At 41.4% G+C, this 15,755-nt stretch overlaps 1 protein-coding gene and 1 non-coding gene across 2 annotated transcripts; both read left to right on the plus strand.

The window, feature by feature from the left end:
- Positions 1–14: 14 nt before the first annotated feature.
- On the plus strand, positions 15–5,688 carry RPL18A (ribosomal protein L18a). The gene is made up of 5 exons (XM_030548846.1): positions 15–100; positions 1,338–1,517; positions 2,546–2,675; positions 4,756–4,865; positions 5,544–5,688. The coding sequence occupies exons 1-5, from the start codon at positions 83–85 to the stop codon at positions 5,634–5,636; spliced, it is 531 nt and encodes a 176-aa protein (XP_030404706.1). The 5' UTR covers positions 15–82; the 3' UTR covers positions 5,637–5,688.
- Positions 3,583–3,714, plus strand: LOC115644613. The gene has a single exon (XR_003998549.1). It is a non-coding gene; the product is annotated as a small nucleolar RNA SNORA68 (small nucleolar RNA).
- Positions 5,689–15,755: the final 10,067 nt, after the last annotated feature.

Below are 15,755 nucleotides of genomic sequence, written 5' to 3' on the forward strand. Positions count from 1 at the left end.
TACTTGCTGCGGGGGCGGGTGACGTGACACTGGAGCACAAGCCTCTCTTCCTTTTCTGGGCGGCAGCGAGCGAGGCAGCACTATGAAGGCGTCGGGCACTGTAAGCTCTGGCGCTCTGGGCCTAGCGGGTTGCGGCTGGGCGGCCTCGGCCCGTTCTGCGGGTGGAGAGGGCTGATAACTGGTACTCGGGCCGTTCTGGCGGGTCCTGCCCGTCTGGTTCGCCCCATCTTGTCCTCGGGAGCGAGCGGCCAACATGGCGGCCGCCAAGAGCGTGAGGCTGGGGAGCCCCCTTCGCTGGGGCCGGCCTCAGGCGCGGGGGTAGGAGAGCGGGGCTGGTTTCCTCTCTGCGCAGGCCGCGGGAGCCTCCAACGCTCCCCCTTCAGGTATCACAGAGGCGGCCTTGCTCTGAGGCATGGTGGGAGCGCACGGCCTGGCCGGGCCAGGACCTAGGGAGCCGGGTCTCGAGGCCCCGTAACCGCGGTTTTGTGGTCTGGACAAGTCTCACTAGAGGCTCTGACCCCGTTGTACAGGGCGCAAAGCCCGAAGGCCGCTGCTCTTCTTGCAGGGCCGCCCCAAGCTCTTCGGGTGCCCTACGCAGCCCCCGGGGCCCCCCGCCCTCAGGGTCTGGGAGGCAGGAGCCGCGAGTGTGTGTGTATGTGGGGGGTACTTTTGGGGCTCCACAGGCCCAGAGTGTCCCAGGGGATTAGCTGGGGGGCCGAGAGCAGCCTGCTCCCCGGCCCCAGCCGCGTCGCTCGCGGGAGGGGACTCCCCCACGCACTCACCGGCAGGAAGCGGAGCAGCCCCCTCCACTCCGCCAGCTCCCAGCCGCGGCGCTCCGCTTCCTGCCGCCGGTGAGTGGTTGTGTGTGGGGTGGGGGCACCTTTATCCAACTGTCCCCCGCGACGCGGCCGGGGCAAGGGAAGCGGAGCAACGCGGCGCCAGCCCGCTCCGCTTCCCGCCGCCGGTGAGTGCGGGGGCCGATCCTTTTCCCCAGCCTCCCCGCACTCACCTGCGTATGCCTAAGGACGGCCCTGTATTCCTGAGTGATGCTCTCCGTGGGGAATAAGAGGAGCCTTGTCGCCTTTCAGGAGCCCAAGCGTTCGCGGAAGCGAAGGGCCTGCCGAGATCCTGTAGGAGAGCCGGACTCGGCGGTAGTGTGTGTTATCCGTGGGACTCTCAGCTGTAGGCTGCTTGCCTCAACATTGCTGCCTGCAGTAGCTGTGGGCTTCCTACATCACTGCTCATGCGATCTCGTGCCTTGCTGTACAGCTAACACTGTCTTGCTTTCGCCTCTGAACATTGTAGGTTTTTTCATTTTTTTTCTCTCTCGTTTATAGCTGAGGGAGTACAAAGTTGTTGGGCGATGCCTTCCTACTCCTAAATGTCCAACACCACCCCTCTATCGGATGCGTATCTTTGCTCCTAATCATGTTGTTGCCAAGTCCCGTTTCTGGTACTTTGTGTCTCAGCTGAAGAAGATGAAGAAGTCTTCTGGAGAAATTGTGTACTGTGGACAGGTATGGTCTTAAAAAGAAAAAAAAGCACGTAGTCTTGGAAATTTCTGGGATTTTTAGATGGTTTTTATATATTGGAATGGAATTATTTATAAAAGACCTCATCATGTCACTGACAGTGAAACTAAACTTTTCACTTGTCACATTTTGTGTACCTGAAAATCAAACTTCTACTTTCCACAATGATTAGGAACCATGAATAATTTAAAAGTAAATGCATTAGACCAGCCTTGCAAAATCATGACAGATAATCCTTAGACATAATTTAGGCTACTGCTCAACTGCTGGTCCCTACCCCACCTCCAAAAAATACAATAATAGAACTAATATTTTATTTCCTATTTAGAAAATACTTGCTCTAAGTTCTGTTTTCAAAACTGGTTTAATTTTTAAGTAGTCAGCATCATAATTTTAAAACAGTTCCCTAGTTTACTTTGGTATATGTCACTTGAGATTCATCTAAACCTTCTAATTCTGATCTGTTTTATAATTCTATATCATCCCTGTTGCAAAGTCCATGATATTCAAGTGACATTTTCCTTTTGTAAAACATATTTTTGCCATTGGCACACTCAACTCTCACTCCTATTCCCTCAATTGGAATTTTAAAAAGTAACTGAAACAATTAGATTTAACCTGAGGTTTTTTTAAATAAAATCTAAGTTTTGGGGCTCACCTGATAATTGAGGCATAGTTTTCAAAAGCGACTAGGGAGCACAAGTCCTGCTGAAAGTAACAGGGACTTGTACTCCTAAATCACTCTGTGTTTCTGAAAAATCTGTCCTTATCCCTTTGGAAAGAGGCTTACCTGGGTAGAAAAATCTACTCACCTACCCTTTACCGTGATTGATGACAAAAAAAAAAGGGGGAGTGTGTGTACAAAAATGCCCAAGACAATAGAATTCTGCAATATGCTTCAACTAGAAGTTTAATGTGGTGTTCTCCCAAACTGTGTTAGTATTCAAAACACAGTGCATCAGTGAGATAGAACCAGAGATAAAGACACTTTCTTCACTTTTTTATAACCTCAGGTATTTGAAAAGTCCCCTTTGCGGGTGAAAAACTTTGGTATCTGGCTACGCTATGATTCTCGTAGTGGAACCCACAACATGTACAGGGAATACAGGGACTTGACAACTGCTGGTGCTGTTACACAGTGCTGTAAGTAAATATTTGTTGGAACAGAGAATAATCTTTTAGCAGTGGTATGTGTAAGACCTCATGCAGCATTTGAGAAATTGAAATAGAGTGATATAGGAAAACCTTGGTGAAGGTGGTGACTGCATTCAAATAACAGTACAACTAGATGCTTTGAAAAGCAAATTAAAATGTTTGAAGCTGTTTAAACAATCGATTAGCAGTGATTGCTGGAGAATTTCTTCCTAACCAGTATTTCTTATTCCCTTCAAGATCTTTTGAACATACCCCTCTGAAACTGTTTATGCTTAGTTTCTGCAAATTTTTTTGTTTAATTTTACTAAAATTAAAGGTGCTGTTTTGGTTAGACAGTTGTGTAAAATTCTAGTTTGGTGCTCTTCCAGTTCAAGTTATTTCTTGCATCATACTTGAGTGCTCAGTTTTTTAAAAAAAAATTTTGGGTTCCCCTCAGAAAATGATACTTTTGGAAGAATCACTAAGGCTCACCCTTTTCTGCACAACACTTAATATTATTTTGGACTTGATTACTTTTTTAATGTTCTTGTTGAAATCTTACAAGCACCAAAGTGAGGAAATTCAGACATATTTCATTTGGCCACATGGAGCATATTAAGACTTTATCATCCATGCCATGTGGAAGATACCTTTGTGCTTTTTAACAGAGAATTTTTGTGGGAACGGAATTGCCTGAAATCTTTTGTATAGAAGATAATTGGTGTGTTGGCCAAAAACACCTCATAGCCTCTGTTTACAAAGGGTCACAAGTAGACCTTAATATCTGATAGACTATTGTGTTGAGATCTGGGGCTACCGTTTAACTCAGATTCCATGTGCAGTTACTATAATGGGTGATATTTTTTTCATCCTAAATATAACAATACTAGTGCATTTTAATTTGTGTTTAAAACACTTTGCACACAAAAACCCAAAGAATATTATTTTTAGTAATAGTATTCTTGTCATGTGTGCAAATATCATATGTACCTTGTCGCCTTTCAAGAGCTGACATGCTTTTGAAAGTGAAACTGAAGGTCCAACATAAAACGTTCTGCATATTCTCTGTTAAATTAACTCATTATATAAAATTAAGTTTTAAACATAGCAGCAGTTTACTATTCTATGTGTATTTTTGATACCTAATCTGGTTCAAGAAATATAGTTGAGAGCTTGTTCAGAATTCCTTGAATGTACATCTTACATCTGAGTTGTGAACTTCTGAAAGCTGAGGATTTATATGGAAATGTGTGTTTTGTCTTTGAGGGCATTGCAGTAGGCACAATAATACTGTGAGATAGCAATGTCTTTTGAAACTGATAATTAACACTTGAGATCCTGATAGCCACAGAATTACTGAACAAAAAAGATAAACTGTACTTAATGTTGTGTATGTTGTTCATACATGACGATAACCAAAATTTGGAACCCTTGCTTTGAGGTATAAAGATGGCCTCGGATTTCTTTGAGAATCTGTTTCAAATGTGACCCTTCAGGTCTATCAGTCCCTTGCATATTTCTTGCATTAGTCGAGTACTTTAAACAATGCTAAAGTTGGTGACTTTTTAAAAAAAGATAGAAACATAGTATTAGACTTAAAGAATAACTCAGCCGTTTGAAAGCATGGAAATCGTTATTGTACCCAACTTACATCTTCCAGTATTCCATAATTTTAAGTATAGCTCCTGATTGACTAACTTCTTGCCCAAAAAATGTGGACTACGCATGCAGAATTGTACTTTTTTTTTTGAAGAATTTTGGTGTATGAGGGAGGTGTCAGCACCTCTGACTTAAAATGAAAAGCTTCAATATAGACTGTTGCTCCTCTGTTAATAATCCTCCTGACTAGAATAACTGTGGAGAAAGTATAGGAAAAAATGTGTTACCAAGCTGCAGTTTCAATTATACTGTGCAAGTCAGCTGTTAAATATAATATGCAAGAATAGTGAATTTCATAGTAACCTCTGGTTAAGAAAACATGTTTCATGTAAGCAATTGCAAACTGGGCAGGGGAGATGAAAAAATAAAAATATTGTGAATTGTGTTGTTTAAACTAAATGAGAATGTTATCATCACCCTGATGTTACAGACCGTGATATGGGTGCCCGCCATCGTGCCCGTGCTCACTCTATTCAGATCATGAAGGTTGAGGAGATTGCTGCTAGCAAGTGCCGTAGACCTGCAGTCAAGCAATTCCATGTAAGTGAAACAAAGTAAAGCAATGGTTGGTGGTGCTCATTGTAATACACAAGATGGGACAATCTGTCTTACCTAGAAGTTTGCAGTAAGTTTACAGGATGTACTATGCTGATAAAAATGTAGTGTTGCATTGCTATAGCATAGATGTATTGAGTCAAACTTGCATGTATGTTGTTGTAACTTGGAAGAATGGGTCCTGTAGTGCTAGAACTAGTTGAGTGAAACTACTGATTTCTTTCAGTACTCACATGCTTTGAGTGAGCTGTCTTAAATACAAAAAGTACATGTAGTCTTACAGCTACTCTGAAACAACTATATTGAAATAAGCTGATCTTAACTTGCAGAAAAGACAGCTCTGTATATAAAGGTGTTAGTAGTTATGTTGTTTATATTTGTATTACCCAGGACCTCATTGTGTAAGGTGCTGTAAAAGCACAGAATGAAGACATTCCCTTCCCCAAAGAGCATAGAAACAGGAGCCTTCAGTTGTTTCTAGCTTCTAGTAATCATGATTCATGGAAATGCTTGTTGCTCTGATCTCTAATACAGATTAGATATGAAGGTCAGAGGTTGAATTTTCTAATTCACTTATTTGTGACTTATTTTCCATAGTGTGTGTGTGACTTGAGATTATTGCAAGATCGATACAAATGAAAACTATCACTTTCTTCCTTACAGGATTCAAAAATCAAGTTCCCTCTGCCGCACAGAGTTCTGCGTCGTCAGCACAAACCACGTTTCACCACCAAGAGACCAAATACATTCTTCTAAATGCAAGAACATTCTGTTTGCTCTGTTAAAATAAAATTCTTATTGGAAAGCTCTTTGACTTTTTAATTTGCAAGACCTAGTTTTGAAGGAAATGCTGCTGAGAACACGTACTACTGCATGGGCAGCCATGGGAGGGAAGAAATTTAAACTCTGAGAGGCTTGTTGCTGTAGTTCTATGACAGTCTTGCATCTTAATTTTTCTTAATGTGAAAGCTGCATAAGTGTGAATATAGAGACATGTATAGTTCATAGTTAAGGTTGCTTTAAGCTTTTCGGTCTAAGGGATTTTAACCCTGCTTTGTTATGCACTTGGTTAATGACTATTAGGTTTTATATACACTGCCACTTTCTTGCTCAGGGGTGTGAAAAAACACCCCCCCCCGAGCACTACAAGTTTCAGTCCTGTAAAGTGGCAGTGTAGACAGTGCACCAGTGCTGGGAGCGCTCCTTGCTGGTGCTGTGACTACATGGCCACGTTGCTAGTGAACACGTGCCCTTAGTGTCAACATTTATTGTGCACATCAATGAAAACAATGTCAAAGTTTATAATAATTTTCAACAGACCCTCAGCCCTGGAGCTAACAGCCTTGCCTACTGATGGTTGCTTGCGTATTGAACTTTTTCAATGTTCCATTTAATTTGTTCTAAAATATAGCTACACTTTCAATATTTAAAACATAATCAGCAACTAAACTCAGCCACCCACATTTGCTTCTCACTACTTATATAATATTATTCTCTCCCCATAAATCCATTCTACTCTAGTTAAGAAATCCTACATTCCTTCTGTCTCTTCCTTCAACTGTCTCCTGAGGGGAGAAAAGTCTTCCAGTATGTCTGGAATTTCAACAAATATGGACCAAGTGGGGAAGAAAGAATTAGGAGTTGAGAGTCCCTCAAAGAGAACACTTTACAACTTGTATGAATAAAGCATTAGTGCCCATATTGATTCCATGTACAAAAGGAAAGGGATGGTCTCGCGATCTAGACCAAACTACTTGGACCTTTAAAGATAAAAGCTTGGACTTTTAATGTCAGCCAGAAAACACCAGGCAGCTGAGACAGCACTGATGTTAAGGGTGCTGAATTCTGGACTAGAGCACAGTAAACTAATGCATACCTGACAAAGGTCATGCTGCACAAAGGGAAAAAAGCTGCTTCTTGCAACCCAGGCTTTAAAAAGATGCTCAGTGACTAGTCTGATTTACAATTAGTGCCTTTCTTCCAACTGATGCTGTTTTACTTCTACTCACTTGTTCTGGGTGCTTTCCCTGCATACTCATACAACCAGTTTTATCTGGATTAAACCTGTGCTCAATCTCATTTGTGCTGGGACATATGGTCTAATATTTAAGGATTAAAGTGTAAGATACAAAACTTATCTTTATAGAAAGTTTGTTTTGAAACAAAATGGAACCTGGTAATTGACCAATTGGGGTTATCAGCAATTGGGTCACAGTTGTTTATAAACTTCAATCTCAACATGGGATATGCTACTGCAGCATCCTGGATCATGGTAACTACTTTGCATTATGTACAAATCCCCTTTCACAGTAAGCAGAAGCTCAAACTGGGAAGTCTTAACTATGTAAAATAATTTGAAAATTGTGTACATCCTACATTAAACCAACTCACTGAAAATAACAGTATGTCATTCTGCCCTATTACGAGTAAACTATACCACATCAGCTAGAATTAGTCACTATATCAAAAAAGAAGACTTGAATACAGCTCCTAATTGAGCTACACTGGCCTGGACACTACAGACATGTCAGTATAACTATGTTGCTATGGGATGTGGAAAATCTACACCGCTGAGTAATGTATTTATACTAACCTAACTCCTGGTGTAGACAGTGCTATGTTGACAGGAGGACTTCTGTTACCAACATAGTTACTGCCTCTTGAGGAGATGGAGTACCTATACCAATGGGAGAAGCTCTCCCATTGGCATAGGTAGCATCTTCACTAAGTGCTACAGTGGGGCAGCCTCAATGCTGTAACTGTAGACAGGTGCTCAGTACCACAGTGTCCTCTCTTCCCTTCCTCTAGGGATGGGTATATTTCTAGTGTTCCTGGACTGCACTGAATAACTTTTAAAACATGATTCTTGCAGATCCACACTGATCAGTCATACAGAGAGTTGAATTGTCCCATCTCTGAACATTTGGGACATCTACTCCCAATTTACTTTATCATAATGAAGTCCTAGGGGACTTGCTGTTATGTTAGTATGGGTCTGAAAAATCAACAAACACTGCAGCAAGTTATATTACACTGGCAACAATTGTACGTAATAAGTATTCACCGGCTGCAGATGTAGTGTAGTTGTTCCCAGATGGGTTCGAGAACTCCTGGGGGTTCATGAAATGTTACAGGGAGTTCTCGGGGGAAATTCCCTAATGGCAGACAGAGCTGGCCCTAGGGACCCTGGGCAACAAAGGGCCAGCAGCCTGGAGCCCCTGGACTTCCAAGAGTGAAGCAGATCAAAGCAAGCAATCTATCACACTGAGGAGATTTAAACTTTAAGACTCCTTATAAAAAATGGAAAGGGAGGTGGATATTTTTTGCTGTTTTAAAAATTAAATAGGCAGCTAATAGTTTTTAAAATTATGAAGAACAAGTTTAAGCTTTGTTGTAACGTGTTGTTTGCCTAGACTGCTCAAGACTTGAAAGCTTGTGTAGGAGGAACTCTTTTGAGTTGGCTTCTTAAATACCTTCATGCTGTTTCACATCTGGTGCTCCTTGATGAAATATAGGAGCCTTGTCACATAACAGGTTTATTCAAAGTGATACAAGCTACAAAAGTGAGATCTTGGAAGATGCTGCCATTTTCATAAGGTAATAAAAATACTGTAATGATAAATAGCGTGTAATAAGCATGTCATAAAAACAAATTTTATATTTCCAAGATCACTGCTTTTATAATTTATACTCAGGTAAAGGAGAAAATCTGTGGAAATATTCATTTTTAGGAGGGGGTTCGCGAGACGACATTCTAGTGAAAGGAGTTCACTGATTGTTAGGAACTACTGATGTAGTGGAACTTAGTGCCTCCCTATTTACAATGTATGTGATCAAATCCCTGAATGAGTCTTTAGGGAAAAGTGCAGCAGTGTATGCAATTGTTTTCTTAGCAGGAACACACTATACATTGTTTCACTGAGGAATATTTTTAAAAGATCGGTTGATAGGGTACTTTTGTCAAAAATAGGAAAGGAATGAGGTGTATGTTTTCACCATACTTTAATGGACTGAACATGCTTACACACAAGTCCCATTTATTTCATGATTGTCAGACAATTTAATGTAACTTGATTTTTTAAACTCATATATGGTCAAATTCTGATCCCCTGGATCATGCTGAATAGCATATTATTGCACAAGTTGCGCAATGGGACTACTTGTAGGGTAAGATGCTACTCCATGTGTGCAAGGTGATCAGAATCTGGTCCATATTAACAAGAGTATAAGAAGATCTTCATGCAATTGAATGTTGAGAAACATGAGCCATTAAAATAACTTCATGTGATAGTGAATGCAAATACAATTTTTATATAAATTATGCATTACTTATCATGTTTGCTTTAGCAGAGCAAAGAATAAGGACACTTCTTTTTTTGTCACCCAAGATACAGGAAAGCACCCATCAAGACACAGTGATTTTTACCTCAAGTGGAGAACTGTAGATTGATACATTAAATGTGTTTATCAGATTTATGTGTTCACCTTCAGCATTTTAAATCATTAGGTGGCACTTAGAACATTTGATTTTATTCTAGTAATGTACATTTTAATATTTTTTTCTCTAGTATACTTCCTGTTATAGTGATCTAGGCTGTGGTGTGATGTTTTATTCAAGTCCAAGACTACAGCTGTTTTCTTGCTATGAAAGGCTGCATCTGGCTCAAGAGCCATGAGCTGAGCAGTATTAGTCTAACTAGAACAAAATGTGTATTTGATTTGCTTGACTAGTTTTTTTGGCTAGCCTCAATTAGGTTAGCGGATTTATGGATGGGTAATCTGACATTTCCATCAGTAAATGAGGCATTAGTAAAGAACAGTGCTGTTGAAACATTTCCTGTCTAGACCACAAGATTTTTGAAAGCCACGATTATATTTTTAGATTCTTATTTGGTATAGTGAGAAAAAAATGAAGGGGGCATTTTCTAAAGAAATTAGGCACACAACTCCCTTTGAAATTTGGGCACCTAGATCCAGATCTTGAAGGTATTTAAACTCCTAACTTCCACTGATTTCAATGGAAATTAGGAGCCAAAATACCTTTGAGGACCTGGGCCTTAATTCCTATCTATACCTTTGCAAATCTTTCCTGCATATCCAAACTCTACTGTTAATGCATTAGTACATTCTCATCAGAATAGGTAAGAATTTATGGCTGCATTTTATTAACATCAATAAAATTTATATGCAGAAGTCTATGCAGCCTTAATGCATTCAAGCTCTTTAAAATACTCTGAAGATCTAGGTTGCTTATGCCGCAGGGCTAAAACTTTAATATATTTTAAAGTCATTACCATAGTCAGACTACTATTACCTGATAGCACTGATGATTCAAGTAAATTACGTGTATGAATATCCCTCTGTTGCTACTAGTTCAGATGCTCAAGTCTCTATTAGTATGAATATTGTATTTCTTTGTAAATCAATAGAATGCCTATTATGAATATTGGCTTCTGTGGTAATTGAGTAGAATTCAGCACCTTTGAAAACATAATTGTTAGAGTACTATATTATTAGCTTTGCAGAGTCTTGTAGAGCTAAGCCTTTTTACAAAAATTAGCTCCTCACATAAAAAAACTCTCACTGAACAGGCTACATTAGTGGCAGCCTCTTTCTATTACTTCCCATAGTATGAGATTTGTGTAGTAATAGCTATGACCACAAGGAGATGCAAGGGAATAACAAAAATCCAGTTTATACACTTAGGCCCCAATCCTGTAAATACTTACGCATATAAGTAATGTTACATGTCTGAATAGTCTCAATTAATTAATTGGGACTATTTCCATGTGTAAAATTACTTGTGTTTGTGGGATCAGATTTTCAGAACTGCTTCTAAGCTCTCCAGAGCTGCAAGTGACGAGCACTTCTGAAAACTAGGTTCTGTAATATAAGTTACTTGAGCTTGTGGTTCTGCTCTTGGGGTTCTTGCAATCTATAATAGTGTGTGGTATCTGAACTGCCAGCTGCCTAAATACTTTGCAACAGGAGCAAACTAAACACAAACATCAATATAATTTAAGTACAGACTGAAACTGTCACACTTCACATACACAGGTACATATGATTTTTCAGAGAGCAAATTGCAATGTGACTATTTGAACTCCCTCTCTAGAACAATTTCATTTTACTCAAGAAAAATGATCCATATGGAACTACTGATTTGAAAGGTTCAGAATAACCTCACCTTAAGAGTAAAAAAAAAAAACAAAAAAAAAAACCAGTTAAAAATATTCCTCCGATAAAGTGGGAAAAGCAGATTTTTTTGTCACTACTTTAGAATACACAGAAACACAGGGCAGACTTTCAGCTAGAAACAGGCTACAAGATTACATCGTGATAAGAAGGAACTGAACAGCTACAAGAACCACATTTAATCACAACATAAAGAAGAAGGAGCAGCTAGGAGAGAGTTTTATAATTGCTTTACATAAGTTGGCAGAATGTTGTAGGTCTGGGTCACTACACAATGCAGTAACTTGTGACAAATGACTTGAGACTGGAAAATGCAGTTACCAGTGAGAATTCATATTCTGCTGATTTAATTATAGTCAAAACAATAGATGAAGGACCATTTCAATACTAAATACCTGAAACATTTATTTCATGCCATGCATAATTTCTTACCCGTAAGCATTGTAATGATTCCAACAGACATTTGTGCCACAAATTACACTGAATCTGTATTGTTATAGTCAAATCATGCTAGTATCACAAACACTACAGCAATCTCATCCCATTGTTCCTCAAGATGAAAAGACAACAAGAAGTCAAGAACATGGTAAAATATTACTTGATTCTATTTGCATTGCCCATCTGTGCTCCTTCAGTCACCCATTGTCCTGTGCCAGATCTGGGATGAGAGAAGCTCCAGTTGGTGCTATTCTTCATAGTACAATTTTGAGGAATAAAAGGTATCCATTGTGACCTAGCTACCCCTTGGTGCAAACTGGCAGCAGGCACAGAGGGTCCGTAGAATTTTACAGGTATCCCTTAGGTTGGATATCTGCATAATAGTTTAGCAAAGCATGGCATGTCAGGTCTCTGCCAAGAGCCACTGATTACTATAATCATTGCAAAATGTATGTACAGATCATAATTAAGAAGTTATTGATCTATATGGAAAATTATGCTTTTAAGGGCTTGGATTTAAGGCAGGTCACCAGGAGGTGACCGTAACATAGAGGTACATTGATGGTTCATTACTGTGTGTCAGCAACTCTTGTCAGGACTGACAGACTCACTACACTTAACACTCTGTTGTGATGTTATATATACCCCAAAGATGGCATGTAATATATAATTGGAAAACTAATAACTCACTGATCATTAATATTCTTGCATAATGTATATATGTGGTGTGTACACCAAAAGTTATGGATACGTGCTAAAATTTTGTCCTTAAAACATGTTTGGCAAGCAATGCTAAAGCTCAGTCCCCATATACAATGAAATGTGTATTTTTCTGTCTGGTCATCAGGCAGAGACAATTAAGGTACCTTTACATAAAAGGTAAACAAAACCATCAACCTAGTGAGTGAGGGAGGGGGTCTGAACCTCAAATAATAAGCCAGGGGTAGGCAACCTATGGCACGGGTGCCGAAGGCAGCACGCGAGCTGATTTTCAGTGGCACTCACACTGCCTGGATCCTGGCCACCAGTCTGGGCAGCTCTGCATTTTAATTTAATTTTAAATGAAGCTTCTTAAACATTTTTAAAACCTTATTTACTTTACATACAACAATAGTTTGGTTACATATTATAGACTTATAGAAAGAGACCTTCTAAAAACGTTAAAATGTATTACTGGCACTCGAGACCTTAAATCAGAGTGAATAAATGAAAATTCGGCACAGCACTTCTGAAAGGTTGCCGACCCCTGTAATAAGCAATCAAATCAACTGATTGTATATAAGTTTGCTGTATTATAAAAGTGTATGAAGCAGCATCTTTTTTGAAAGCTTGTGACATATTACATGATCAATATCATTGTGAAATTATATAGAGAGATATATATCAAAACATTATACAAGGAATTATGGATACTTACTGATATTATGCTTTAAAGTTTGACCAAACAAAGGGTGAAACAGGTTTTCTCCCAGACAGGAGGGAAGGTAATATTGTGGAATCAAAACAATGGAAGCCCAATTTACATACAAATTAGTAGGGAGATGGAAAGTCCACAGGAAGGGAAGAACAGCATCCTGCCTCTTGAAACAGAGTCAATGAACTCTGAGAAATATAAGGGGAAAAGAGCCATTTTGGCATCTTTCACTTAGGGAGACAAGGGCAATCAGACCCTTGTACTTCCATGGAAGATCCTGACTGAGAGAAAGTCAGCCGTGGTTGCAAAGCAGAAAGATTGGTAAGTAACCTACCCTGAATAAAGACGATAGCTTGTTAAATTACATCTTAACCATCAGAACGTGTATTTTTAATTTTGTTTGCTTCTAACCATTTTGTCTTTATCCTTTGTACTTGAATTTACTTAAAACCCATCTCTTGATTAAATAAACTTGTTTTACTTATAATCTCAACCAGCCAGTCCCTATGTTTGAATTGAAGTTATTGTCGACTCCAGTTAAAGTAAGAAACTGTGCTTTTGTCTCTTTAAAGGGGCACTGACCCTTATTATTTCTCCAAGTGTGCTAGGAGAGGGCTAGACACTTCAGGGCAGATGGTTTGGGGGAAATTTGGGACTGAGAGTCTGTTGGGGACACCCTGCAAGTAGCAAACAAGACTGAAGGAGACCAGGATGGGGCTGTTGCATTGTAGGCAGGCTGCTTGGGTCAGAGTCCTGAACTAGGGCTGCACAGCACACAGCCACTCAGGGAATTGCATATTTGGCTGCTCGCTATTGGTGTCTGGACTGTGAGCCACAAAAGCATAACATTTAAGGCTCCAGGTTACAAGGACACAAGAACGGCCATATTGGGTCAGACCAATGGTCCATCTAGCCCAGTGGTTCTCAAACTTTTGTACTGGTGACCCCTTTCACATAGCAAGCTTCTGAGTGTGCCCCCCCTTATAAATTAAAAACACTTTTTTATATATTTAACACCATTATAAATGCTGGAGGCAAAGCGGGTTTGGAGTGAAGGCTAACAGCTTGTGACCCCCCCGTGTAATAACCTCATGACCCCCTGAGGGATTCCAACCCCCAGTTTGAGAACCTCTGATCTAGCCCAATATCCTGTCTTCTTACAGTGGCAAATGCCAGGTGCTTCAAAGGAAATGAACAGAATGGAGCAATTATCAAGTGACTCTCCCCTGTTATCCAGTCCCAGCATCTGGCAGTCAGAGGCTTAGGAACACCCAGAGAATGGTGTTATATCCCTGACCATCTCAGCTAATAACAATTGATGTGCCTATCCTCCATGAATGTATCTAATTCTTTTCTCAACCCAGAGATCCCTGGGGACCCCAGCCCACTCCCACCCCTCCCCAAACTCCATACCCCATGTACCCCGTGCCTCTGCCTTTCCCTCCCCTTCACCTCCCCTCGTACCTCCGTCCTCTGCCAGCCTCCCTGTACAGCCATGGGTGGGGGGGTGGCATGGCCACAGTGTGGCCAGAGGAGCCAGCCAAGGGGGTGAGGGCATGGCATGGCTGGAGGAGCTAGGGGGCGTAGCCAGAGGAGGAGCCAATGGGTTGTGTGCCTTTTTTATATTTGCTTGCTCTCCCTGCTGTTAGAACCTGGCTACGCCACTGGGCAGGGATGTTCGGTTTTCTGCACTCAGCAAGTTGGCAGCCCTACTAGTTTTGTCCCAGTACTGGCCACCAGACAAACAAGCCAAAAAGACTGTGTGGCATGAAACTGGATGAGTGGCTCCCTAGGGTACAGCAAGTCAGAGCAGATGATCCAGTGGTCCTTTCTGGCCTGACACCCCTATAGGACCCAGCTCCCTTTCTATGTGTAAGCAGAGTCAGGATGAGCTCTACCCTGACATCTGGTGGAAAGAATTTCAGAGAGTGTATTTGCATAGGCACGCCTAGCCCATCCCATGCTGCCGAGCTGTGGGACTGCTTTGTGACAGAAATGACTCAACCTCAGTTGAGTGGTACTTGCTAGACAAGGGACATGGGTTCCAAAACCCAGTGAATTGAGAGAGGCTAGGAACAGGTATCTGTGTCTGGTGGTGCAGTCTCCTTGTGGAGCCAGAAGCACCAGTTACACCCCCTCCTCTCTCCACTGCACCACCTGTGCATCTGAAGAAGTGGGTATTCACCCACGAAAGCTCATGCTCCAAAACGTCTGTTAGTCTATAAGGTGCCACAGGATTCTTTGCTGCTTTTACAGATCCAGACTAACACGGCTACCCCTCTGATACTCTCCACTGTGGAATGTCAGAGTTGATTTTTTTATTCCCTCAAGAATCTAAATACAGGTTACTGAGCTGAACTCACTTTGGGCTAATGGTGCACTAGCACTGGGGCTCCCCTACTAAGAGCTGAGATCACTAAGAGCTGAAATTACTGAGCTGAGAGCACTGAGTACTGTGCTAACTAGTGGGGAAGCCTGAAGCTATACTGTGGAACAGAGCAGCTGGCGGAGTGGATCAGTTGTGGGGACTGCTGGAGCGGATCACGGGATAGCTGGTGGCAGCGGAGCGGTTGGCAGAGCGGAGTAGCTGTGGGACGGGTGGAGCGGCCCACAGAGCGAGCGGAGCAGAGCAGTTTGCAGGGAGAACTGGAGCAGCTCATGGAGCAAAGCAGCTGGTGGAGCTGAGCAGTTTCTGAGGAAGGCTGGAGGAGCAGAGTGGAGTGGCTGGTAAAGCGGAGCAGTTCGTGGAGAAGGCGGAAGCAGAACTCACGGAGAGGCAGGGCAGTTGGCCCCGGAACACGTAAGGTGCCCCTTTCTACTCAGGCTAG

The sequence above is a fragment of the Gopherus evgoodei genome, chromosome 1 (assembly GCF_007399415.2).
Source record: "Gopherus evgoodei ecotype Sinaloan lineage chromosome 1, rGopEvg1_v1.p, whole genome shotgun sequence".
In the NCBI taxonomy this organism is placed as follows: domain Eukaryota; kingdom Metazoa; phylum Chordata; order Testudines; family Testudinidae; genus Gopherus; species Gopherus evgoodei.